This window comes from Scardinius erythrophthalmus (genome assembly GCF_964197995.2).
Source record: "Scardinius erythrophthalmus genome assembly, chromosome: 4".
Lineage (NCBI taxonomy): Eukaryota > Metazoa > Chordata > Actinopteri > Cypriniformes > Leuciscidae > Scardinius > Scardinius erythrophthalmus.
Window position 1 is genome coordinate 5,998,316 of NC_138224.1, and position 26,856 is coordinate 6,025,171.

General features: G+C 38.9%; 1 protein-coding gene across 1 annotated transcript; it reads left to right on the forward strand.

Annotated features, from left to right (window-relative positions):
- The first annotated feature begins 202 nt into the window (after positions 1–202).
- adipor2 (adiponectin receptor 2) lies at positions 203–25,531 on the forward strand. Its single transcript, XM_081364445.1, has 8 exons — positions 203–353; positions 8,769–9,052; positions 19,040–19,183; positions 20,682–20,853; positions 21,494–21,680; positions 21,964–22,151; positions 23,999–24,192; positions 24,297–25,531. Exons 2-8 carry the CDS (start codon positions 9,005–9,007, stop codon positions 24,423–24,425), a joined length of 1,062 nt encoding a protein of 353 aa, XP_081220571.1. The 5' UTR covers positions 203–353; positions 8,769–9,004; the 3' UTR covers positions 24,426–25,531.
- The last annotated feature ends 1,325 nt before the right edge of the window (positions 25,532–26,856 follow it).

The following is a 26,856-nucleotide window of genomic DNA, read 5'->3' on the forward strand; positions in this document are numbered from 1 at the left end:
GAACATAAGTTATTATTAAAATAGTTCATATTTAAACATAAAATAACATTTTATATAAAAAAATACATATAAAATAAAATAAATATAAAACATAAAGCATGAATCCCACAAACAAGTCACCTGCGGACTACAAATCCCGTCAAACCCGTAATCCTGAAACTCGATCACGAGACCACATGGGCGTATTCTGATTGGCCTCTCTTCCTCACGCGAGGTACGTCACATTAAAACGCAACGATATCCAGAAAATCCAGCCAGCTCGTCTCGAGTCAGTCAGTCAGCCTTCTGGAACGGCAGCTCCACTCCGACAAAAACACTCTTGAAGGACAACCGCCCGTCGCTTACATAAACAGGTGAGCAAAAATCTGACATCCACATGTAGTTGTTAGAATATATCCGAAGGTGTTCTGACTGTATGTTTGCGCTAATGAAGTTGTTTGTGTCAGTATTGCTAGCCGACTAGCTCTCGTTGCTACGTTGCCTGAAACGGTTCTTCTGTTGTTTTTAAGCTTTTCCTTTAGAGGAATTTGAATTTAAATTATTCAACAGACCGAAATATTATTATTGACGCGTCTTAAAGCTTAAAAGAGCGCGACGAACGCGAGGAGATAGAAGTACGTAACGTTAGTCTAAATCCCGTGCATTAGTCACTTTCAGACTTGTTTGTGTCAGTCTTTGAGAGGTGAGTGTGACCACTAATGGGGCTTTTGTTTGGAGTTTTCATCTTTCTGTCTTGTATTATCCTCATTTTTGTATGCTCGTAGACAGTTCTGGTCGAGTTTCACGGTCTTACTAGAGAGATGACAATAGAAGATGTTTTTGTTTGGGTTGTAAACAAAACCGCTTCAATTTAAAGGGACCGTTCACCAAATTTTAATATTCTGTTACGACTCGTACACTTTTTTTGAAAAAAATATGTTATGTCAATCGCCATATGCGTTTCCAACACAAAGAAAGCGAATTGTGACTACTTCTGTCATCCTGCCAAAGATATCCGTTTGTGTTGAAGACAGAAAGTCATAGGAGTTTGTAACAGGAAGGTGAGTCAATGATGACAGAATTGTACTTTTTGGTTTAGTTTTAGTACTTTAATTTGATCTTTTTAAATAACTGGATAAAACTAGGAGAGGTCAAATGATGATGGACTTTAGTGGATGCATTTTTGGTATACTGGTAGTGGAAAAAATAGTTAAAAATCATGGCAGATGATGTCTATGTTAAGCATCAAAGTGTGAAAGTGTTTTGACAGCTCACTGCTTATCTTATTGACTTGTCATTATCACCCCGGCGTTTCTGACCTAGTTTTCTCTTGCGTCCCGTGCCATGAGTACATAAGGTTCTTCTTATTTTATTAAACATTTTTAGGAGGATAAGCTCCTTCAGTCCACTTCACAATTTCAGATCCTCTTCAATGTCATATTGCCATCCAGTCAGATGCTGGCTCGTATACATAGTTATTAACTGGTTTGACCAATATAATTGTATGCACTCAACTGATATTTGTCATTTTCAACTTTAATTGGTTATGATTATTGGGTTTGGTGAGTGTCTAAACACCAGTTACTTGTAATGTTTGAATAATTTCGCATATTGTTTTGAAGTGATAAAGCAATTGCTTTACAATTTGTCATAAAAGCAAATTAAAAGAGAGTCTTGTTCACAAAACAACTTTCTCATAATATGTTCTAAATGCATAGAACATTTTTATTGTTGTAGTGAAATAATCATTGAGTTATTGTATCAAAAAACAGTAATAAAAACGAATCAAAATATTTTTTGCATGTACATTAATGGACGCTTAAACATAACAAATGTTGTCTGTATTGTATTTTTCATAAAAAATTCATTTGATCTCTATAGTTGCATATTTTTAATACATCACCCTAACTATCTGTATTTTTTGTAGTAAGTTGAATAAGTTTGTCACACTTTTCCAGGACAGGTAGTCATCTTAAAATAAATTGGTTATCATGGGACTGAAGTCTTGCCCCAAGCCAGTTGTACTTTCACATGACTGACAGCTCCGCTCCCAAAGCAAAGTTCATGCATGGGATGAATGCTAAAGATAGTGTAGTGATCACTACTACTACAAAGAGCATTTGCTTTTTTTTGGTTGTTGGCAAGGGCACCCAAGTAGTGTCACATCAGCTATAAATAGAGCCTGTGCTTGTCAAAGCTGCCTGCCATCAGTTAAGCATCTTAGACCAAACACTTGCCATTTCAAATTGACTTTGCCTCAGTTTGCCTTCAGGTAAGTGAAAAGCACTCTTTACTGTCGTCTCATTGCCAATCACTGCATATTATGTCCGTGGCCGTGCACCTAACTTAAGTTTTAAATATGGACAGAGATATGAACAGAAAAGAGTCACTGGATGAGATTACAGCTGCACGATTCTGAACAGACAACTTTGACAAAATGTTAATTGTGGCAGTCTATTTAAAATGTTTAGTTATTTTGAAGGAATGATTCAATGACTCATTGATAAATATTTATCAATATTAATATTATATAAATATTAAATATTTCACTTGTTTCATTTCTGGATGAACAGTGTTTTTGAACGAATCTGTTGAATGAATGATTCGATGACAAATAGGCTACATTTTTTTAAGTCACTTGTTGCCCACCTAGTGGCCTAACAGTGTAAGTGATACAATCGTTTTTTAAGCGTCAAGTTGCCAAGTGTTTATATCCGAACTATAAACTTTTATCCCAGTACTTATTTGATATTTTGAATTTATGTATGAGAAATAACCATACTATGTGGTTTAAAAGGCTGTTTCATACTTCTACATGACAACTGCTCTCTCTCGGTCGGCGCAAACGCAGATTCGAGTGTGATTTTTGACAAAGGTTTTAATAGGCACAGATCGTTTTCATTTAGGAATAAGATTGTGATGTTTTGAAACTAAAAGAAGTCGCAGCTGTTTAGACAGATAATGTGATGTAGTTTGACATTCGCACATTTAAATGTGTTTTGTAAAAATGTATAAAGGACAAAACCAGTAGGGATGCACCGTACACGATTTTTCATGGCAGATTCCGATTGATGATTTTTTACACGCAAATGGACTGATACTGGTTGCCTTTTTTTTTTTATCTCTAAGGAAACTTTTTTGTTGTTTTTTATTTGCTCTATTACAGGTCAAATTGGCCTTAAACAATATCTGTAGCCATTTAAAATTAGAGGCGACCACTGCATCACGATCCAGGATCCAAACAAAAATGCTACATGCATGTAGATCAGCCAAAATAAAACAAAAACCGTTCGGTTCTGATTTATGGCTGTTTGACTGGTGCATGCCTAAATACCAGACAGTGGTCCCATGTAGAGACTAACCTATTTATTATAATTTATTTATTTATTTTAAATGACAGTTACAGATGTGTCCAATAACTGATGTACTAGTTGAACTAATTTTGTATTTCTGAATTTTCTTACTAATAACAAAATAATCATTATATTATGAGCTATTGTTATATAAACTATTATTATAGTTACTTTGCCATTTAAAACTGTTTTTTGGTGGTGTTGCATGCTGTTTATTAAGGGGAAAGTGTTCATGTGGGTCAGACCGATTATCAGTCCGTCTCTATTATAGTGTCAGCAGGATATGTGGGCTTCTGCAGTGTGGAAAGACACCTTATCAGAGAGGCTGATAGTGTGGCACTGATCGACAAAGCAAACATCTTTTAAATGCCATGTAGTCGGTACGAGGCCATAAACTGTTTAAAACCAAAATCCGATGCACTGTTCAGCACATCAGCATGTCATTCCTCACTTCCCATAATCTGAACAAGGTGGGATGACGTTGCCAAGACGACAGTCTCCTCTGGCTCATCCTGTTTGTGTAGATAATATACTGGAAAGCTGCTCGGTAATCCATGTCATTTTGCCTTAGTTTATTCATTGTGACACCAGCGTGAATTGAAGGTTTAGGCAAAGTTCTCAGTTTGACCTTGGTCACACTGGTTTGCACATGAGCTGGGCCTGTGTCAAAGCAAGTGAAGCATTTGACAGTCTGGTATGACTGTGGCACATGGTGTGGTGTGAAGGACAGGTTAACCTCTTTCTGCGTCATGACTTGTTGCTATTATTAGTCAGTGTCAGATAGTGATGCACAAAAAATTCTTGGCTGAAACCAAAAATATTTTGGTCTGATATTTTATATTATATGGATTTTATATGTTTTAACTCGGATGAATGTCTATAACATGTTCTTTCTCGTGTGTGTGTGTTTTAAGCGCAATAAGCCATGGAAAAAGATCTCAATGCATTATTTGCACTGAGGACACCTGAGGCGCCAAACAGACAGCCGCCTGAGGGCCGCATGCGATCCAGTTCTCTTTAGTGGCGTATTGCGCTTGAGTGGTCTGAAACACACAGATTTATTTCAAAATATCTCTCTTGGCATGTATTCACGTAAACGCATTCAGTTTTGCATTCAGCTATATATATTTTCCTTTTCACTCTCTGACAGACGCTCAGTGCTGCGCTGGTGTTTAGCCCTGGTCTCATGACCAACAGACGGCACACCCCTAAGCTCTCCGTTCTCTCTCTTACACCGTCACATGACACCCCCCCCCCGCTAAACCCCCCCCCCCCCCCCAACTGCTGGCTCCAACAAATGCTTTTGTTTGGGTTTCTGCGTTTCTCCGTTCTCTCACTTGTTTTGGTTTAGACTTTTTTTTTTCCTTCGGTCTATAATCCTCAGGAAAATGATAATCAGATGTTGCAGCTGTGTATTTATTTACGTGTCTTGTAGCAACATGTTAGTTTTAGCTCCAGTGTGGCCTAGTTTTTGAATATGGCTGCAGGGTCATTGAACACAATGTATATTTCTGTTGTGTGGTATTAAAATTATAAAGATTTGTTTGTTCTCTCATATATATAGCCTAGTGAGAAAACAAATAGCTGTTTGAGTGCAGTTCATTTTAAATTAAATACATTGATTATATTTGGACCCAGATTTTTCAGGTTTTCAGATGAAAGCATGTTCTGTTAAAAATTTTTAGGTTATGAGAATCGATTGACTTTGGTGTGTGTGTGTGTGTGCGCGCTCCCCTTGAGGAAAACCACTTATAAAGTGAAAATGTAAAAATTTAGGTTGGGTTAGAGTTGAGAGAGAAATATACAATTTGTACTGTTTAAAAATCATTATGTCTATGGAATGTCCCCATAAAACTCGAAAACCTAATGTGTGAGATATAAACAAAAATGTAATTTATGTACTATTATTAAACAAATGCAATTCTCAGAAGCCGTCGCTACACAGATTATGAGTCACATGCATGTCATCATCATAAGTGATTCTCACGGTTGGCAAAGCTCTGTGGTGGTCCTGAGGTTCATCTACTGCCAAAACTATTCTATGCTACAATTCCATGAATCACCACTTCTGCTTTGAATTTCTGTGTGCGCGACCTCCTGTAAACTGAGAGGTGGATCCAGTAGGCTAAAGCTTTTCACGAGTCAAGCGTAATGCAATCATTTCTCTGTCCAATTTAGTTAGTCATAAGTAGCACATGTGATGGTGTAGTGTGCGACATGTCTGGCAGCCAAGTGCTTGTCTATCTGTAGGTTTCCGTCTTAGTCTCTCTCTCCTTCCAGTGTAATAGTGACTCATTTCCTTCATGCTCACACTTGAACAATGGCTGATGTCACAAAGTACATCTAGACATCTAGAGTTAAGTGGACATGGACACTGAGACCTGCGACACATAACTTACTATTGTAGTCCTGCAAGCTCTGTTTACTATTCTTCTTTTTGCATCTTACTGTAGACCAAGCGTGCCGCACAAGCCCTGAAAAGTGAAGCCAAAGCGTCTCGATCACCCCCCGGTGACTGGTCCTAGTATAGGTCATAAACCCCGCCTCCCCGTGTTATTCAACGGGACGTGAGACCAACTAAACAATTAAATTACACTTCAAATATCTTTTTTCCAAAGGTGGGTTCTGTCATTTGCTGTCGATTTTAAGTCGATAAGTTTGTTTTTAGTTAGTTACGTGATGCTATAAAAACGGTGGTGTAACGTCATGATTGACAGCTGTGATTGACAGGTTCTCTGACCGAAGTAGTCACTGAAGCACCAACTGACTTTTTTTCGGGATCTTCGGAGGACTGAGGAGATTGTATTTACTTTATTTAAACAAGCCTCTTGTCGTACTGTAATTAATAGACATCAAAATTGGAGCAGACATAGGCCTAGGCCACTTGGTGCAGGGAGAGTGCAAAAGTGCAGGGAGAGTGCACTCTTTCGCGGCTTTACTTCCTGCTCACTACTGCGCAGGTCTGGTCCCGAGATCGCTACTGCGCAGACTCAAGTCCCAAGATGTCAGCGCCATATCAGGACACTAGCGGCTTCAGTTCTCACCAATGGAAGCGAGCGAAGGGGCGTCGTCCATCTTTTTTTACAGTCCATGCTATAGACCTTTGTAGCCTGTCCCTTTTCAGTTCTTCACTTGTTGTGTTATGTTTGTATTTTCACAGCAAGAAGTTAAGATCTTACGGATTTATTAACTAACCACTTGTTTTAAACTCTTTCCGGTCTGCTGATGTTTATGCTCCAAACATTACAATGCTCATGATAACTTTTGTTCAATAAGTCAATCCACTTGACCTGTTAATTACTCTTCGACAGTGATGCCATAGAAATATATAGATCTATAGTAAAAATGTGCTTGTTTCTCTGGCGCATAAGGTCTATTGGGCTGTCCCCTTTTCTAGAGAGCTTTCCAAGAGTCAGTGAGGATGGACACATGCCTATTAGGTTCTGTAGAATCTACACTGGATCTAAGATTTCTAGAAAGCGAGATGTAGTTTAAGGTCTGGTGTTATGAATGTCAGAGACACTTCTCTGGTGCGTTTTGACAGTTCTTGCCGGTCCAGAGCACAGTGTGAAGACTGCCTCCCTTCGAGAAAGAAACTTGTTTTTGCAGATATGGAATTGCTGACAATCTCGAACTGTGACAATTTAGAGCTGAAAACACAGAAAAGTCAGATGTTGGTCAGCTGTTTGAATGGCAAACGAAAATCAATTTCAAATGTCATTTCCTTTTTCCCCTGTATTCTCTGGTAAGCACTTTTGCTGACTGGTGTTTCAATTGATTTATTTCTTTCTCTGTTTTGTTTCTGCGGGAAAAGTCTTAGCTACACAATGGAAATTGACTACCTGCCTCTTTGGAAGTGTATTTTGCTCATGAATATTGTCACCGATATCTGTGTAAACTTTGTTCCCAGGAATAATTGGATTTTTGTGCAACACAGTCAACAAATCTTCTTTTTTATATCCAGACTTTAGGACTGACTGGCTGCAATATAATTTTGCAAGTGATGAAATAATTTCAGAACTGGGGATGAATTGTTCAGACTGTTTATACAAATTTCAAAATCAATTTAATCTCATTTCAAACCCCTTTTATGCAGGTCTAAACATCAGCTATCATGTTTTTGACATTTCGATTACAAAAAACAAAGTCAGATAACATGATACATTGATTTTGTTCACAGTTAAATGAGACCAGAGCCGTTGAACAGGCATTTATTAAGTGGACATTATGAATGAGCTGATAATTAACCGATAATGACTTGTCGGCTCTTCCCCTCCCTATGGATAGATGGTTGTATGGAGACATTCAAACTATTTGTATCAGTTTTCTCCTCTGGCACAAAAGTGCGCAGTAGTCCATGGGAGCAAGAGGGGTCAGTTTCACACTCCTCCTCACACTCCTGTCACATGATACCGAAGCAGTTAATGTGACACCAGAGAGTGCTGAACTTGAGGAGAAAAGGACATCTTCATGTTTTTACCAAACTGGACACGGACCACCGTGCAATTAGAGTTTCTAGCTGAATCTGATTTCATGGCTTGTGAACAGACTGCTGTTGCCACACTTTTCATTTACAAAAGGAGTGAAACTCTAAGCAGACGGATGCTGTCAGTTTCACAGCTGTGACTGTGAAGCCTCTTGCTTCTGTGAGCTTGGCAGACTGTTCAAGGCTCGCAGCTGAGATCAACTCAAATTAAACGCACTTCAGACTGGCAGAGAGAGTTTGAAGGAGAGGGCTGATTTTTGGTCAAATGCTGTAGATGTAGATGTAGATGTAACCAAGCTAATCTCTATTTCCTCAGAAAGTGGATGCAGATTGCTTAGAGATCACGACTGGCCTTGTTAAAACATTCCCTTTATCATATAATGCTTAAGCTTTGGGAACTAAATTCGCTTTCTGGCATGACTTCAGATATGTAGTGACACTGAACCTCAGGTGATCTGTTTAAACTCAAGTGCGCTTGCGTGGTGCGAGTACCCTGGCAGGACCGCAGGGATTGCGACATCTGATTGTGGCAGTCGGATGAAAGTATTGCATTTTTAGCTTGGATTAAGGTTTTATCGGTTCTTGCAGAGACGTTTTTGACAAACCCCATTATGTACTAATAGGCAGAATCAGAATGTGTTGTGAAACAGGATTTATGAATTTTTTGTAGTGTTATTGAGATCTTACGTTATCTAGAGTAAGCCCATCGAGAGGTTAGTTTATGTAATTAACCAGATGCATAACTTAAGTTCAAATAGTGAGCTCTTTGTGCCAATTACACAAGCATGATGATAAACATGGGCTTATGTACACTATGGTTTAAAAGTTTGTGGTCCGTGAGATAAAAAGAAAACTCTCTTTGAGAGTCCCCTGAACTTTTGAATGGTAGTGTAAAAAGCCCCCAAGCATTTCACTTAAATATTTAATGTTATTTCTTATGTCTTCACCAGGTCCAGCAGTGAGTCTCGTGTTCTGCTGTGAATCCACGGAGGACAGTTTTGGAGTCAAGCGTCCTCTCGGTCCAGTGTGGTCCAGTGGTATTGAAAGAGCAGAAGCAACAGGAAGCAAGCTGGACGGGGGGGAGGTGAGGGAGGACAAGGGCGCCGCCTTTGTCTTGAGACACAGAGTCTGCACCAGCAGCGATACCGACCCCACCCACACATCGGCCTCCGATGACCAGGAGACCATGAGTCCTAGTACAGATCACAAATCAGACGACCCCGCGCAGAACAGGGTGAGTGTAGCACACAGAGGCCACTGCTATATATCAATGATAAACTGATGTATCAGCTTTTATTAGACTTAGACTTGGCCAACCACCCTGCTCCTAGATTGGCATAGATATAAAAACGATGACTACAACTAAATGACTACCATCCTGTTTGTATTGGTAGTATAACAAAACAAAAAGCTATGAGAGGTAGTGCATTACTGTGATTTCTATGTCAATTAAGGGGTGTTGTTTGGCGCAATGCAAAGTGGAGTGCGTAAAACTCCCTTAGCCTTGGTAAAATCATGAACACACAGATTTTAGTGTTTTCCAGGAGTATGATCAAAAACACTAATGTTCAATCATTTATATATTAAAAGTAATAAGCAATTCCGCTGACAAGTCATGCAGTTCATTAGCCTAACTAATAATTTTAATGGTTTGTAGCAATATGGCATATTAAGAATTAATTTAAAGTGCAGTCACAGGTGTTTGTATGTAGGCTGTTTCATAACAGATTTTAGACCTCAAACTTTCAGTTTCATAAAGGTTTATAAACTGCGGACTGCACTCATCTACGTCAAAGGATATGAAACCTGCATTTCAGCCACATTAAAGTGCATGTATTTAGAAGTATGGGATCACAAGTAGCTTATACTGGTTGCTTATAAATAATTCTCAATCAATAAGATAAGTGCACTCACTTGAGAACTCAATGGACTGTTAATAAAAGCTAATGAACTATTAATGAATGCTTTACAATGACTGCACACAGTCTAATTTGCATCTCTAGTCCATTATGGCCCCGGAGACCAGCAGATTCATTATTTGAAGTGTAGTGTATAGGAGAACGGCATAGGGATCATGTACCTGTGTGTTATTTGTTTCTGTGAGCTATAATTACTTATCACAGTCCAATATAGACAGAGAGTCTGTTACTCTCAGAGGAGTGTGTACAGGTTTAGAAGATTGTCTTGAGAAATGTGCTTATGGGGAGAAAAAGACGGTTACATTAAACTGCATGAGTTGATGTTTTCCTGTTCATTTATTTTGATGTTGCTTGTTTATATTACTTGCTCGGTTTTGAATAATTCTTACCCACATCCACAGCTACATCTTATCAGCTACATTACACTGATACGCAGATAGCTGTAACAGTGTTTGCAGGTTTAGAGAGGACTCTTTTTGTATTTGCATGCCGGAGCTGTCGCCCTCTGTTATTTGCATGTATTCAACAGAAACTTGCACAATGGTTGTGTATTGTGTAATCTGACTCTGACAACATTTGTGTCCGTCATGGTGAGCCACGTGGTGGTTGGCTACCAGGCTGTGGTGTGGTCAGACAGGGCAGGTGTAAAACTATCCCATCCACAGAAGGGAGCAGACGCCCCACTGGCTTTTTGGGTTAAGGTTGATCCATGACAACAAGGCCAAGCTGATTAAATTTTAAACGGGCACCGTAATAGACACTGTTCTGTTTATTTTGCATCATGTTTCTGGTAGACAAGGTTACATTTTTGTGTCTGCATAGTGCAAACACTATTTAGAAATCGTTGTTCAATTTAATGAGGGTTTGGTTGAACTAAACATCGACCTATACACAGGAGAGACTGTGGCGTGTGAGCATACCTGGAAAATGAGAATCAGCTATTTTCCCCTGAGTGTGCCATAATTGTCCACGTTCACACACTGTAAAAAATGATTTTGCCAAGTTGTAAATAAAACCGATTATTGGAGTATGTTTTTACATGAAAATACTATTTGACATTTTTCTAGTTCCAGTTTTTTCTTTGTAATTGTTTGTGCAATTTACAATCAATTTCTGAGTGAACATTATTTCTACGCTAATTTTTATGTTCATAGCCTGGTGTAGATTTTACACCTTAAAGCATAAAGTTATGTTTTTTTTTCTTAGTTGTTCACACAGAATGCATTCTTAAGCTCCATCTGGACAATTAAAAAAATATATATTGGTTAATGTAAAAATGGGCTAGAGGAACATATAAGGCCTTACTGGATCAATCAGATGAATCTTTGGTTGAGATAAGTATTTAAAAATGGGATTTTAAGAAAAATGTGTCTTAAATATCTTACTTTTCACCAGGAAAATAGCCGAAGAAGCTGGCATGGTGTTAAAATCTCGCGTGTGTGGCCCATTACTACCCTAAAGAAATATTTGATGTTCCTTATATGGTTTACATTTTGACTTACTGCTGAAAAACACTGGTTTATCACTGAATGCAGTGGACCATACGTTGAGCCTGTCTTTTCTGCTTATCAAAGCATACTCTGAAGCTCACTACACTAGTACAATTACACCTGTTAACTTTGTTATAGGTCAAAGAACAACTGCCAAACACACCTGCTTTCATGCGAGGACGAAAGATGCTAGGATAGATGATTTAAGTTTGATGTAAAGCTACAGTGCATTATGTTAGTTGCATTGAAAATACTGTTCTTAATGAAAGGGGGTTGATGCCGTCTGTTTGCGTTATGCTCTTTGGTTCTATCGGCTCCACAAGGTAAATTTTAACCAGGAACTACTTAATTCTGTTGATTTGGAAAACTGTTTTCTATTAATGGAAGCAGGATAAAGTTGAACATCTATCACTGTAATTACTCATTTGTGATGATGTCATGTGTCATCATGACATAGTTTGCATTCCTCCATCTGGTGAACTATAAAAAATTAACTCTTCAGATGACTGACCCTGGTAACTAGTCTCCCCATGTAGTCAGAACTTCCCCTGGTGCTTTCCAGGTTGTGGTATTTCTATGGTACCGCTTGTTCTTCTCTCTAATCAGAGACACGCAATTCATTTCACCATCAACGTGAAGCCTTATTGCAGTTGGTAATTTCTGAGGAAACCAATGTGCATTAGTAAAAATGATCTCAATTAAAGCCTTAATGTCTGGAAGCCATGGGCTTGGAAATTTCTAGACGTTCCCAAACTATTGAGTTCCTAAATACAAATATTTGTATTTGTTAAGGATGTTTTGGCAACCAAAGTAACCAGTGCTATTGTAATAAGTTTGATCCTTCCCGTTTCTGGAACTCAGGAAGGGAGATGTTTTTTGGATAAAGAGCTTCATTAATTCCAGTTTCCTGTCCTTAAGGATTTGCAAAGGTTGAAAATCTGTTTTTGAGTTCTGTCTCTGTGCATACGAAGCGAAAGTTTGAGTCAGCGTCACATGCGCGCAGCAACACTGGTGCTGGGGTTAGTCTGTATAAAGGTCAGTTCCTGATTGAGCAAGAAAATGTGTTTTCACTGTGCCAAACATGTGATGTATACTGTGGAAGAGGGCTGAAGACAGAGGAGGATTAAGAAGAATGGATGGCCTGGGGTCTGCCGACTCTTGAACAGGTTGCTATAAGGGTTTGATAAGGAGAGCAGGGTGACAGAACGGCACATACAGTAGGATTCTTAGTAAGCGAAGTGCCTTGTGGCACATTGTCTCCCTGGGCGGGCGGCTGAATTACTCCCGTAGTGTGTTCGTAGTGGTGCTGGTCACAGTTTGACTTGAGGGCATAGATGGCACAAAATTTGTGTATGCACACAGACTATGTGAATTGTAAGCTTTGTGAGTATCAAGGCAGTGTACATCAGGTCAATCTTACTGTGACAAAGGCTATCTATGTCTAGCATGTAAGAAGGTATTAGAGGAAAATATGTCCTGAGAAAAATGAAAACATTTAAAAACAAGCCAATGTTGCATTTAAACACAATGTTGTTGTTCTAGGTCATGTCATATATTTTTGTGCCAGCCTGAGATGATTATTATCATCAGCCACAGATAGTGCTGGCTAAACCTGCTTGGCTGGATTGCATTGTGCTTTCAGTGAACCAAGGACAAATTGTTGTTTTGCAGGACAAATCTGTGTAGGTTTGGGGCAATGTGATTCTATACAGAGAGGGAAATGAACTAAACATGTGGCTGTGGACTTTAGGAACTTCTCAATACGCTTGTACAATCACAAGTCCTGGGGTGCACATGCAATCTTATCAATAGATTTTGCTTAACGTTCAGTTCTGTTGATCCATGACTGACCTTCAAACCCTTGATATGTTGTCAATGCTGAGATATGGGACAACTGTCTATCAGATGGAGGACTTTCCTTTTAAAAATTACACTAATGTTCAAAACTTTGGGTTTAATAAGAAATTAATATTTTTATTAAATAAGGATTGATTCAAAGTGACAGTATGGACATTTTTAATGTTACAAAATATTCAAATAAATGCTGTTCTTTTGAACTTTCTATCAATTACATTTTATATACATATATTGAAATACAATTAAAAGGGTTACTTTATTCCACAAAATAACTTTTTCTACTGTATTGTTTGATCAAATAAATTCTGCCTTGGTGAGCATAAGAGACTTCCGTCTAAAACATTAACTTTTTTTTTGTATGTGTTCATGTGTTTAGCATCTGACCATTGCTTAGCTTATCGAATGTACGTACGGTATGTATACTTTTGCGGGAAAACGAGGGGAAATTAAATAACTCACCCATGTAATAAATGTTCTGGTTCAGAGAAGCGTAGATGTTGTTGCTGAACTATTGTAGCCTCTGAACTGTGCTAAATGAGACTCCTGGCCCTCCCACTGAGAACAGGCAATTCCAGAGGACAGCAACAGGATGTTCCTGGAATTGAAATGTACAGGATCATATCCCTACCAAACACGTGCTACTGTGCCAGACTTTTGCTGCTGTTGTCGTCGAACACGTGCCTCTGTCCCAAAATATCTCATGAGGTCTTTCAAAGTCACATTTGAGTGCTGTGCATATGTGCTACATTATTTTTATATTCCCCGTGATGAGGTGCCAGCATGCTTGGCATAAATATTTTGACTCCTCACACAGCAATAGCCTGTCTATTGATGTTTGAACGGCATTTACCATCATGACTGCTTACACTGTTGACTTAATGAGGTCATTTAATGATGGAACATGCCTTTACATGAACCTTCACACCAGGCCCGACGTGTTAAAGCACCAACCGTGAGTTTTTGTACTAAGCATCTGACCCACGAGACTTTTTGATAGGCAATTGGTTTCTGTTTTTGTCAGGTTCATAACATCAAATGTCTATATGGTTTTTGGCAGCATTTTGCATTCAATGTTGACAGAATAATTAATAGATGTTGTAAACGTATGTTGCAACTGGTTTAACACAATGTTTTAATGAATCTATAATGTAAGAAAAATCAATAGATTTCAGCAAAGCAGTTGTGTCAGCTATTTTGTTTGTGTTTTTGAGGACTGTTTGAGCTTGGCTTAGCCTTCTTCTGTAGCTCACACGTGATCTGGCTCTAATTCGACTTCCAGACATGAGCTGGAATAGAATATGACCTGCCATCTTCTCACTAATCTCACACGAGACCCAGAGCTGACAGAGACTGGCTGGCCTCTTGCAGAGACCTTACTGTATGTGTCTGACTCTCAGACAGAAAAATCTTTCTTCTGTATTTTGAAGTTTGTTTAATAATTTACTGATGAAGTTTAACAGTTTGTCGTCTTAAGACTGAGTCGTTTAATGACAACACATTTTCTTGATTCTTTGAAATGAAGGCATATGAAGTATTACATACACCTACACTACCATGCATAAGTTTGGGGTCAGTAATGTGTGTCAGTATATTAAAAGCATTCCAGAACAGACTTCTTGAAATACTAACAGAAATGAAAGACTTTGCCTTTAGATTAACTTTATATTTTCTCTGACGCCATGCCACTTTCTTCGCACGCCGTCTTCATCCAATACGTTGGAAATCGTCACATCCGGGGTTTTTTTGAATCGCGAAATTAAACCCTTTACATTAGTTTAACGATTGATAATTAAGTATAGTGGAAAATTATACAGGTTAAGTTAATTAAACGCAATACAATAGTGTTTTGGTGGTAAAAGAAATACATGTGTGTTACTTCAACAAAAAATATTTGGGTAAAAAGAACAGTGCCACAAAACCATTTTTTTTAGTATATTGTTATAAATTGATCTTACTGACCACAAGCTTTGGAATGGTAGCGTACCGTGCCATAGTATTTAATCATAAGCATGATTGCATGCAGAGGTTAACAAATCATAACAGATTTTATACATATAGACGTCTTAAATCTACTGGAGCAATAATTAATTAAGAATTATAATTCTAAGGGTCAGAGAAACCTGGAAAATGGAGATGTGAAACTAAATTACAATTGTTTTGGTCCTAAAAACCTTGACTAACATTTATTTATGGACACTTTTAGTTTGCTCAATGAACTTCTCTGTTTGCTTGTGAACAGCAACTGTTCAAGTGTAGTTTCAGATGCATCATGACCATACGTGCTGCTTTATTTTCACCATATGTGGACTCTTGTTTCTGATCAGTGAAGGAAAAACATCACCTAAACAAAGCTCTAAGATGTTGGCTGTGTTCTTAGGTAGCAGGTGGCGGGGGTATTACAGCTGAGTCATGCTAAACCCAGCAAATCAGACAGACTGCATGTCATTTAAGCTTGGGTGAACATACTGAAGAGTTTAAGTGGACTAGAGTACAATGTTGCATTGAAGTAGCCTATTTTATTTAGAATTTTTTCTTCTTTTTTTTATGTTTCCATCCGGCTCCATAATAAACCTACATGGTTGTTTTATGAGGTGTTGAGCTAGTTCTTTTTCTGTATTTACTCTCCCCCTTCCCTTTACACACAGACCTATACAAGTTGTCCCAGCTGTGTCCCCAGCTAACAAGTAAACTGCCCTCTTTCTCTGGCAGGAAAGTGATTATGGTACATGATGATCTCTAGAGAGGGCCATTACATCCAACCAGTCAGTGCACCCAGTGAGCATAACACTGCAATCTCAATTACTCTAGGATTAAGGCTGGGTGGGATGACAAATCTTATATTACAGTACGAGTCATTTTATATCACCGCAACAGTATATATCTCAATATAGATCTTTTTATTGGAAATTCAGTAGAAAAATCTATATATTAAATAACCATACAGTAATACGCCCTCTCTGGGAAAGTGTTGACTTTATTGAAAGCTGAAAAACTGAAAGAAATTGTATCTGATGTGAAGACTTGCCCTTTCCTTCCTTCTAGAAGATTCAGTTGGAAAGAGTGAGAAACTGGTCATATGACTCTGTTCACACATGCCTTTCTGAGGTGTGCACATCGTGTTTTGCAGGCTTATTTGGTTTTGTTTTGTTTTTCTTCTGGGTGTGTTTGAGTATTCCTTTAGTGACCTAAGATGAAAACCATGGCTGAGGAGTTAATTTTATTTCACGCCCTGCCCCCCCGAACATACTCAAATTGCAAAATCAACTACAGCATGTATTTACCACAGCAGCTCACAAAGACACACGCTTTCTTTATACAAGACTCATTTTTCTCGTTGGTTTCTTTATAGGCTTTTTAAGCCCAGTGAGAGCTCTATTTTGGGCCCTTTTTAGGCATAAAGTACCCTAAAAGGAACGCTTGATGTCTTTACCTCACATTCACAGGAAGCAAGAGTGGTATTGAGCTATGAATAGCACCCTTGAATATTTTCTGATTTAAAGCATTAAGGTGGAAAAACTGTGGCAGACATCACATGCACACATACTCTTGTAACGAGAGCAACCGAACACTGTCACACTTACAGAACACTGTCATGCTGGCAGGCATCAGAAGTAGGTTATTCATGCATTATAGATCCAGTTCTGGTTCTGGTTGGCTCCTCTTGTTGACAAGAAAGAAGCACAGTTAGCTGAGCGACCGTATAACCGTGACCTCTCTGCTCGAAGGTTTACTTGTCCATGGAAGTGTCCTAGATTTCCTAGATGTTAGACAGATAGTTTGTCACATGAAAATATATTTAGGACTCTTAAAGTCTGCTTTACTGTATTGCACAGTGAACTTTGAACCTTAGATATGGCTCAGGTTTCTCCTCTATAGACTTGGCAGTGGATTTTTTTTTTTGACTGAACATAAACTTAATTTAAACAGATGCCTTTCAGCACACAAGTCTTCATCATGGGTAAATTAAATGAAAGGGAATATTTTATTATAATCAATTTAATGCTGACAATTTTTTAAAAATGAATAAAACAATGTTTTTATAATTCATAACATGATTATACTGTTAATAATAAAATATTGTATTAAAGGTTAATAAAAATATATTTATTAAAATATACAATTATATTATTAATAATATAAAATATATATTTTTAATGTTTTGTTACTGTTTAATAATTGTTTACATTGGTATAATTAAATGAAATTTTATTTAAAATTTGTTAATTTTATATACATTATTTTAATTGGTTGATGTCACACATTCGATCATGTCATCAATTCAAAATTTCATTTTTATTTATTTTTTACTTTGAAGGCTTGTGCTGTATGCTTAGATGCCTTGTTTGATGCAAAAATGAAATTCGTCTCTCTGCTAATCTAGTGATGTTAAATAGCTAAACTCAAGGCTAAATAAGTTTAGAAACCATTGAAGTGTGTCTATTTATGGACCTGCCTTAAAGCGCTGCTGGGCTAAAGCAAAAAGTGGAAGCAAGAACGCAAAGCTTCTGTTTCTTATTGTATTGACTGACTACACCTAATTATATAGTGAAAAATGTGGTTCAGATGCGTTCACTGTTGAATCTTGTCTCCTGTCATCTGTGTGCGTTTACAAGGTGTCAAAATGGCGCTGAACGCACTGCAGCAGGACCTCTGCTGGCTGTCCACTGGAAGTGACGCTGACGTTCCTGCGCAGGGCCTTCAAGGTCATCTGTGTCGTGCCTCTGCTCCAGTCAGACCCTATTCTGTTGAGGACACCCTCCAGCTGTGTGTGTTTCAGTATCAGCTGAAGGAAAGGGGATGGGGTTATTCACAAAGCTGCAAGGGAATTAGTACCACCACGCTAATGCCACGTCAGAGCTGATTAGCGAGATGCTGATTGTCCCACTGCCCAAGTCTGATCTGCTTAACCTGTGCTACTGAACAACACCTTACACTTTCACCCTCTGCAACCCTTTCTCCTTCTATCTAATCTGTTTGTTCAGCAGTTTGGGACGCATCCTTTTGCTGCAGATTTGCTACAAGGCAAAGCCAACTTTCTATATATTCAATGCAGGCTGCTCTGGGAACACACACACGTTTATTTCATTATATTAGTGAGGAGGACATTGCATAGACTTCAATAGATTTTTTCAATACATTCAGGTTAATATATATATATATAAATATTTTCTGTGGCCCTACCCCTACCCCTAAACCTACCCATCACTGAATCATGTGCAAAACACTAGATTTAAATTAAAACAAGTGTTGGCCAATTTATAAGCCTTTTTAACTAGTGTGGACCAGTAAAATGTTCTCACTAGTCGGTTGTCATGATGTCCATCTCCCTAAGTGAGGACATTCAGCCCTTACAAGTATAGCCAAACCTGTACATGTGTGTGTGTATCTGAGCAGTGGCAGTACCTGAGAGAATGTGTTCACCCTGATATTGTTAATAGTTTGTGTTAGTGATGTTTGCACATGCACCCTAGTGTGTTCAACATTGTATGTTTGATAGACGAACATATATATGCCTCTTGGGGCTTATATATGCGCTGATTGTTGGTATAAGCACATGCTGTGCACAGAAAGATAAATTGGAGCGAGTCAGCAGGGCTTTGCTTCTAACACACAATGTGCTGAGAACATGCCATAAGCAAGGTCGTACCAATCAATGCAGTATTAATTAAATTGAGCATGTCCGTGTGCGTTAGAGAGAGTGCTTAAATGACCTTTTATTTTGGCCCTGAGTGTGATGCCTGGGTTGACTGGGTGTTTGGGTCAGGATAGTTTTTGAAAATCTCTTTAATATTTCAGTGCAATATTTATATTGAGATGCATCTTCACCCAAGAGGATTATATGCTCAAATTTAGCCTAAATTAATTCTCAGCATTATTATTGACCTTTGCTTTATATGAAATAGAGAGAAACAAAATAAACTCTGAAACCTGACTTGTTTGCTTTTGTGTTTTCAGTGCCTCGTTGCGAGGAGGGTGGTACATGAAAAGGAGGAAACGACAGAAAGAGAGGAAGATGAGGAAGAGGAGAAGAGCTCTGACGAAGGCCTTCTGCTACAGGCACACCACGCCATGGAGAGGATGGAGGAGTTCGTGCACAAGGTCAGAATCTCTTACGGTCATCTCTCACACACCAACACGCAGCTGAGACCCTGCTCACGCTCCATGTGCATTATCATTGAGTTTATATGTCGAGGGTCATACGGTGAGATTAAACGGATGACATCAACGCACCTGACACGAGCTGAGTGCTCTCAGCTGCTTCTGCACGAACATGCCAGTCCACCAATACGGAAAACATCCCTGCCAAACCATACGCCCATCTCCTGGCGCCAGCAGCCTCTCATCTCTATCTTGTATTCAGAGTCTGCCATATGCAGAGGAACAGGAACTGAAAGCCGTCCTTTGTAGCGTGTGCTGCAAAACTGTGCCCTATAAACCAGCGCAGGTTTAGTTTGCTTTTCGAGCCCCTTCTGCTTTAATGGCTCTTTCCTTCCTCTTTCCCTCTGGGGTAAAAGCCTAAGCTCTCTGTGTCGAAGAGCAAAAACAGTGCAAGATCCAATCAGTGCCATTCACTATCAGCACTCAGGTACAAAGTCTTGAAAGGAACACTTCTAGGAAGGCAGACTTTGAGAACACATGACATGACGGATGACTGAAAGGCTTGTCATGGTGTCAATCAAACAACCTGACCTAGATTCATTTGTTTTGTTTTATTTATTTAAAAGTGTCTTGATATACACGGAAAACTAAGAACACTTCAGAATGTAGACATAGGCCTCTGCCCTCTGCGTTCTTCACTGCATGTGTTCACTTATAGGTGTAATCCTGTGGTCACGTCTGTGACTGGTATGATTGTCTGGCAGAGCAATACTTAGAACTAATGCTGCTTCTCAGCAGTCTCACCACAGCTGGTAAAGAGAAGCTAGGCAACCTAGTTTTATGAAAACCACACAAGAGAAAAAAATCCAGATAGTTAGCATTTTAAAAAATATTCACTTCAGTTCATGAGAACTAAAATATAACAGCTTTTCTATTTCTCTTTTGGACATAAAAAGTGCAGGTTGTGTGAGAGAGTTAGGCTAACTAACTTAGTTCAACCTAACAGTCCTTGGTATTTGAGGGAGCAATAGACTTATAATCAAATGTCTTTAAACCGTATGTTTTATTATTAAGGTAGCAATCTATAAATCATCGCTCCACCATGACAGTAATTGACTTGTGCCGTTATGCTGAGAGTGCAGTGTATACTTGTGCATGCAATAATACACAAGCTTGTGTACCTAGCTTTGCACTAGCATACTTATGTAGAGTATTTCTGGCTCTCAGTGTGTAATTTTTGCTTGCCCCTTAACTCATAATTACTGTGATGCTTATCTCTTGCTCTCGTCCTCTCTCACATACACGCATAGACCGTATAATTACTTTCTGAAGTTAAATGAGAGGGCTTTTCTCATGCCAACCAGTAATGCTGACCTGAGCTAAGCGTAATGACATGTCAAAGAGTGGCCTGATATATCTTTTTTTTTTTTTTTTTTTTTTTTAAACTGCAGGGTTGCTTTTGAGCGCTTACAGTGATGCTTTTAATTTTGTGTCTTAGATGTGGGAGGGCAGATGGCGTGTTATTCCTCATGACGTACTCCCTGATTGGCTGAAGGATAATGACTACCTGTTGCATGGGCACCGGCCACCCATGCCCTCCTTCAGAGCCTGCTTCAAGAGCATCTTCAGAATCCACACGGAAACGGGCAACATTTGGACACATCTTCTGGGTATACACAAAACATATTTATTTACTTACTACTGTATATATTATATACATACAGTAGCCAACATTTGAAGTGGATCAAAAAAAAGTTAATCAAAGTTGTCCTAAGACAAGAACGGGTATTGTTCAAAATTCATGTATAACTTTGATGAAAGGTTTTGATCCACTTCAAATATTGACTAGTGTATATGGATACACTTACATTTAAATTAAATGGAAATGCATCAGCACAATAAGCGCTCCCTTTCAGCATAGTCTGACTCTGTGCTGCCACCTAGAGAAATGTGAGCATATTTCACACAGCATGGGAAATATAGATGACGGTCAATCTAAACATAGACTCTTGGCCTAGATAATGGTATTGATCATGAGGTGATCTGGTAATGTGCAGCTATTGATCTTCTACACCTTTGGACTAGTGGTATGACTGAACCATAATAGACAAGGGAGATGATTGATGTTTGTCTACTAGTAACCGTTTAGCTTTCTGATCGATTTTACTCTTTGTACTTTAATGCATTTGATTTATAGAATTGACCTGTAGCGGGGAGGGGCCTCTGTATAACTTTACAGATTATAAAATTAGACGTAATTTATCTGCACATACATTTTTACACTAACCAGTATTTCTCTTGTGTCTTCAGGCTGCCTGTTCTTTCTCTGTCTGGGCATCGTGTACATGTTCAGACCCAATATGTCGTTCGTGGCACCATTCCAAGAGAAGATCGTCATCGGCATGTTCTTCCTGGGGGCCATTCTCTGCCTCTCCTTCTCCTGGCTCTTTCACACAGTCTACTGCCACTCAGAGGGGGTGTCCCGTGTCTTCTCAAAGTAAGCACACGTAACACTTAATGATAAGATTCTGTACTTTATTATTAGTTGATGCACTATGATCATTTTTATATCATTTATTAATCTCAGCTGATGTTAATTTGTAGATTTGTAGTTCATTTTTAGTCCATAATGCACCACTAATGTTAGATGAACCTTAACCAAGAATATTTCTGTAAATGTATTCAGTTGTTAGTTCATGAAGATTAATAATGGAAGTTCAGTATGTTTTTCATATGAATGAATCTCTCAGCCTCCTCTTTCTCGTTCACTCCTATCACAGGCTAGACTATTCGGGCATCGCGTTCCTGATCATGGGCAGTTTCGTACCGTGGCTGTATTACTCCTTCTACTGCTCTCCTCAGCCTTGTTTCATATACCTGATAGTGGTGTGTATCCTGGGGATCGCTGCCATCACAGTCTCACAGTGTGATTTCTTCGCCACGCCGCAGTACCGCGGAGTCAGGGCCGGTAAGACGCTGTCTCACTCTGTTGTTTAAGAAAAAAACAGACTCGTCGTCATCTAGTGGGTTTAGCTGCTGTATGTTTTAGATCAGAGTAGGCTACTATTTACTTCAAATCCTGATATAACACACCATGACCCCTAGGAGCAGTCGAATGTCCCAGGCAGAAACATCTAGCTTTCTACCATTTGTCAGTGATGGGTGAATGGAGAAATGATTGGCCATAAAATAATATTTGCATTATTTTTATTGTTTTTCTGCCAAGTTCTGCTTGCACTTGGTGTTTAATGTGTTATTTTGGAGGTCTAGAAGTCAAGTCACCTTTATTTGTCATCGTCCAGTTCAGTTCTCAAACACCAGCGTCAGTATAGTCATATCAGTAATATTGTTGACTATTAAGTGTCCCCAACTAAGCAAGCCAGAGGAAACAATGGCAAGGAACCCAAACTCAATCAGGTGACAGAATGGAGAAAAGGGGTGCTAGTTCTCTTCTGGCCAATAAATGAATTTTGTGTCATTATGATTCAGGCTGCATCACAGGTCAGAAATCAGATCGGTAGCATTCAAATATTCATCCAGTTCCTTTTGCTTGAAGATAGATTCATCACGCTGGTATGGAGCCAAAGCTGGCCATAGGGTCTATTTGGAGGACCTGTCTGGTTCTCGCGGTCTTTGCTGAGGATCTGTGCCGACGGCTGTCGTGTAGACACGGTCTCTGCTGACATTCAGGGCTGCGTTTTGGTCGTGTCTAGGTGCAGGTCCACCATCTGATCTGGATATGGACCGGATCCGGCTGACTACGGTAACCTCGGGATAAGGATGAGACAGACAGACTAATATTACCGTAGCTGCTATTCTTCTTACGATGTAACAAGTACATCAGGTGTTATGGGAAGTGTTCCCGGTTCTGGTTAACCTAATTTATGCAGCCTAACAATCATTTAACTGATTTGAATAATAGAAATTGATCATGTTCTATGAGTTTGCCAGGTTAAAGAGATGTGTTTTTAGTCTAGATTTAAACTGACAGAGTGTGTCTGCCTCCCCAACAAGGCAAGGAAGACCATTTCAGAGTTTAGGTGATAGATTGGAAAAGGATCTACTGCCTGCAGTAGATTGATATTCTAGGTATTAACTGGCCTAAATTTTGAGATCACAATAGACGTAAAGGTCTTTAAAGCATTAAGAGCTCTCTCAAGTACTGAGGGGCTAAACCATGTAGTGTTTTGTAAGTAATTAGTAAGATTTTAAAATGTATGTGATGTTTAATAGGGAGCCAATGCAGTGTTGACAGAACCGGGCTAATATGGTCATACTTCCTGATTCTAGTAAGAATTTGAGCTGCTGCGTTTTGGACCAGCTGGAGTTTGTTTATTAAGCGTGCAGGGCAACCACCCAGTAGAGCATTACAATAATCTAGCCTTGAGGTCATGAACGCATGAACTGATTTTTCTGCATTTGTCATTGAGAGCTTATGTCGTAATTTAGATATATTTTTAAGATGGAAAATTCGGTTCTACAGATGCTAGAAATGTGGCTTTTGAATGAAAGATTGGTATCGACAACAGAGCAGCCATCAAGTGCTAGACGGTATTCTAGGTTATTACGTGCAGAGGTTTTTGGTCCACTAATTTTTATTTTTTTTCTAATTAAGTATTAAGAAATTACTAGTCATCAAATTTGATCAACTATGTATTCCGTTAATTTGGTGAATTGGTATGTTTCGTCAGCGCAAAGAAATATAATGTAATTCAACAAATTGTAATTACTTCTAGCAATATTGCATTACTAGAAGTGTCTAGTAATGCAATACAAATAGTTAAATTAAAACCTGCTCTGTCTTGTGTGTCTCAGGTGTGTTTGTGGGTCTGGGTCTCAGTGGAGTCGTTCCCACGCTGCACTTCATGATCACAGAGGGCTTCCTGAGGGCCACCACCATGGGTCAGATGGGCTGGCTGTTCCTCATGGCCGTCCTGTACATCACCGGAGCCTGCCTGTACGCCGCGCGCATACCCGAGAGATTCTTCCCCGGCAAGTGTGACATCTGGGTGAGTGTGAATGTCCCTGAAAGTGATACACAGTTCATAATCCAAACTGAATGCCTTCTATTTAAGATCTAACCTGTACCTTGTCATCATTTTGTCTACTGCAGTTCCACTCCCATCAGCTGTTCCATATCCTGGTGGTGGCAGGAGCGTTTGTGCACTTCCACGGTGTGTCCAACCTGCAGGAGTTTCGCTACACTGCTGGCGGAGGCTGTGCGGAAGAGGGTGGGGTGTGAGCCTTGTCCTGCGGTGCTTGAGACGCACCACTAGAGGGAGAGAGCGTTCCTCTAACCTTTGCCGCCAATAACAGCTCTGTTCCTCCTGCCCATGAGGGGTAAACCAAGAGGACAGCACTGAATGACGAAGTTACCCACCTTTATTACTATTATTTTTCTCTTTCCGTTTTTGTTTGTTCTCTATTTTGCCCCTTAAATAAAAAGAGTCATGGGATAAGGTGGACAGGTTAAGGATGGTGATTCATATGATCATACATTTAGGAAGAGGAGACTTTTTGGCTTGGTCTATTGCTGTTTTTTCTTTGTACAAGAAGACAAAAAACAAAAAAGTGTGAACGTTTCTTGGGGTGGGCCGTTAGCCATTTTAAACTTTTTCATGTAAATAAGATTTCTAAAATTTGGGTTATATAGATTTGTACGAAAATAAAGTTATAAAATGTTTTTAAAAAAATACATCATTATATCATGATATTGTTTAACAGAGGGAAAAGAGAGAACGTGTTATTCCAGGGAAAGAGACCAGATCAGTAAAAAGCCACTGTTTAAGTGGACCGATGAAGTGTCAGGCAGAAGCGGCCCTCCAAATGCCTCAGTGTGCTGTTATCCCAAGCACGGCTGGTAAAAGCTATAAAAAACGCACCTGTAGGACAGTAGAGCGCCTTGCGCCCGATGGAGCCGCCAGGATTCAGTGCTCACGTACTCCACAGGCCTTCATACCTCTGTCTGTGCTGTTTCCTTCAACACACAGAAGGCCGCTTTCCCAAACTCCCTTCAGTTACTCTCTCTCCTTCTCTCTCTGTTCTTGTTTGTTCTCATTTTATTCATCTTTGTGGATGTTGATTCAACCTGGTTTGGAAAAAAAATAATAGATGAGAGACTTGCTGTTTGCGAAGTACACAAAATCATACTCGAGCAGTGCAAGGATGCGTTTGTTGTGTAACGTTCTGTTTCATCCTCTGTATATGATATAATTTATTAAAGAGTTTTCATGGAAACATTACGAGCTGTAATATTCCACATTAAACAAGAGCAATGTTTGTTTTCTCAGAGATTTTTACATTGATATTTATTTTAATTTTAAAATAAATTAAAAAAATTAAAACACTCATGACAGTTGTGGTTTGTTTTTCTTTCTACTCTGGTTCATTTGTGCATATTATAATAAATATTTTACTAGTGAGCCTTTTTTGAGGGCTCTCAAAAGTTGAACAGTCATAACTTGAAAATAAAATGCTCAAGTAGACTAACCGAATAAGTCAAAAGTGGACAGTGTATCTACATCCTTTTTACACAACCTATAAGATTTATGCATGGTATTTAACCGTTAGAAAATTAGCATACAGTTATTAGTTTTACATTGTTTCATTATATGCTCTGTCATTAAAGAATGACAGCACTGAAATAAAAATTCACTACAGTCTGGGAGGAAAGCCAACTTGTTTTCCGCCAAGTTTCATATTAACGCCCCTTCCAATTTCACATGATTAGAAATGGCATCAATGCAATAAACATAAATTATAACAGATAGCTTTCTAGGTATTATAGACTTCTGAACATTCAAACAAATACAATTTTGTCAACCTATGAATTGCTTATATAGTCTCTGCATTTTAAACTGGCAAAGCATGACATTTTTAAATCAAGAAAGTGACAGCTATCAGAATTAAATGTTAAATGTTGATTCTTTCAGTTAACATTGTCCTTAAGCAGGGCACTTGACTTTAGGTTGCTCGAAGGGCACTGACACTCTCAAGATACGCTCTACCTAAGTTGGATAATTAGGATGGTGGCATTTAACTGCGATCAATCATGATCAACCTCAATAAGCATAAGCAGTGAGGCATTTTATGTTGCTTTGTTGCCAAAAGTTGATATTTAGCAAAAACGTGCAAATATTAAGAGACATTTTCCATTAAATTTACTGTTGGCTATGACGGAAAGTGCGTCTGAGAGCACATCTACCAAACTTCTTGTCTGAAACATTGTGGTAAATGCACATGCCGTAGGCGATATATTATAAAATGAGAGTCATTTTAAACCCCAGAAAATATTTTTCACGTTTACTCGTTCAAAACGACCGCGTTGACACGAAAACCAATGAGGTTTGAATTGAATTTGAATGCAGTCTTACCTATGAGTCTTACTTTTACCAGAGAATGCTTGTACGCCTTCTCCGCCATCTTTAGAATATTCTCTTTTAACTTCCGTTTTTGCGGTCGCTCTGTATATTTCTATGGCATTGCTGTCCAGGAGTAATTCGCTTTTGAAATGGATTTACTTAATGTAAAGTTAACGAAAGTTATCATGAGGACTGTAATGTTTAAAGCAGATGAGTTAACAAATGTCAGTCGACCGGGAAGATTTTAAAACGAGCCGTTTATTCATAAACACGCAAAATCACTGTGAAAATACAGACCGGAAGTCAAACGAC

Excerpts from the sequence above, each read along its gene's own strand:
- adipor2 (XM_081364445.1), top strand. The coding sequence starts at position 9,005 with ATGAGTCCTAGTACAGATCACAAATCAGACGACCCCGCGCAGAACAGG. Across the intron at positions 19,184-20,681 it reads TGGAGGAGTTCGTGCACAAG|ATGTGGGAGGGCAGATGGCG; the intron begins GTCAGAATCTCT and ends TTTGTGTCTTAG. Across the intron at positions 20,854-21,493 it reads CATTTGGACACATCTTCTGG|GCTGCCTGTTCTTTCTCTGT; the intron begins GTATACACAAAA and ends TTGTGTCTTCAG.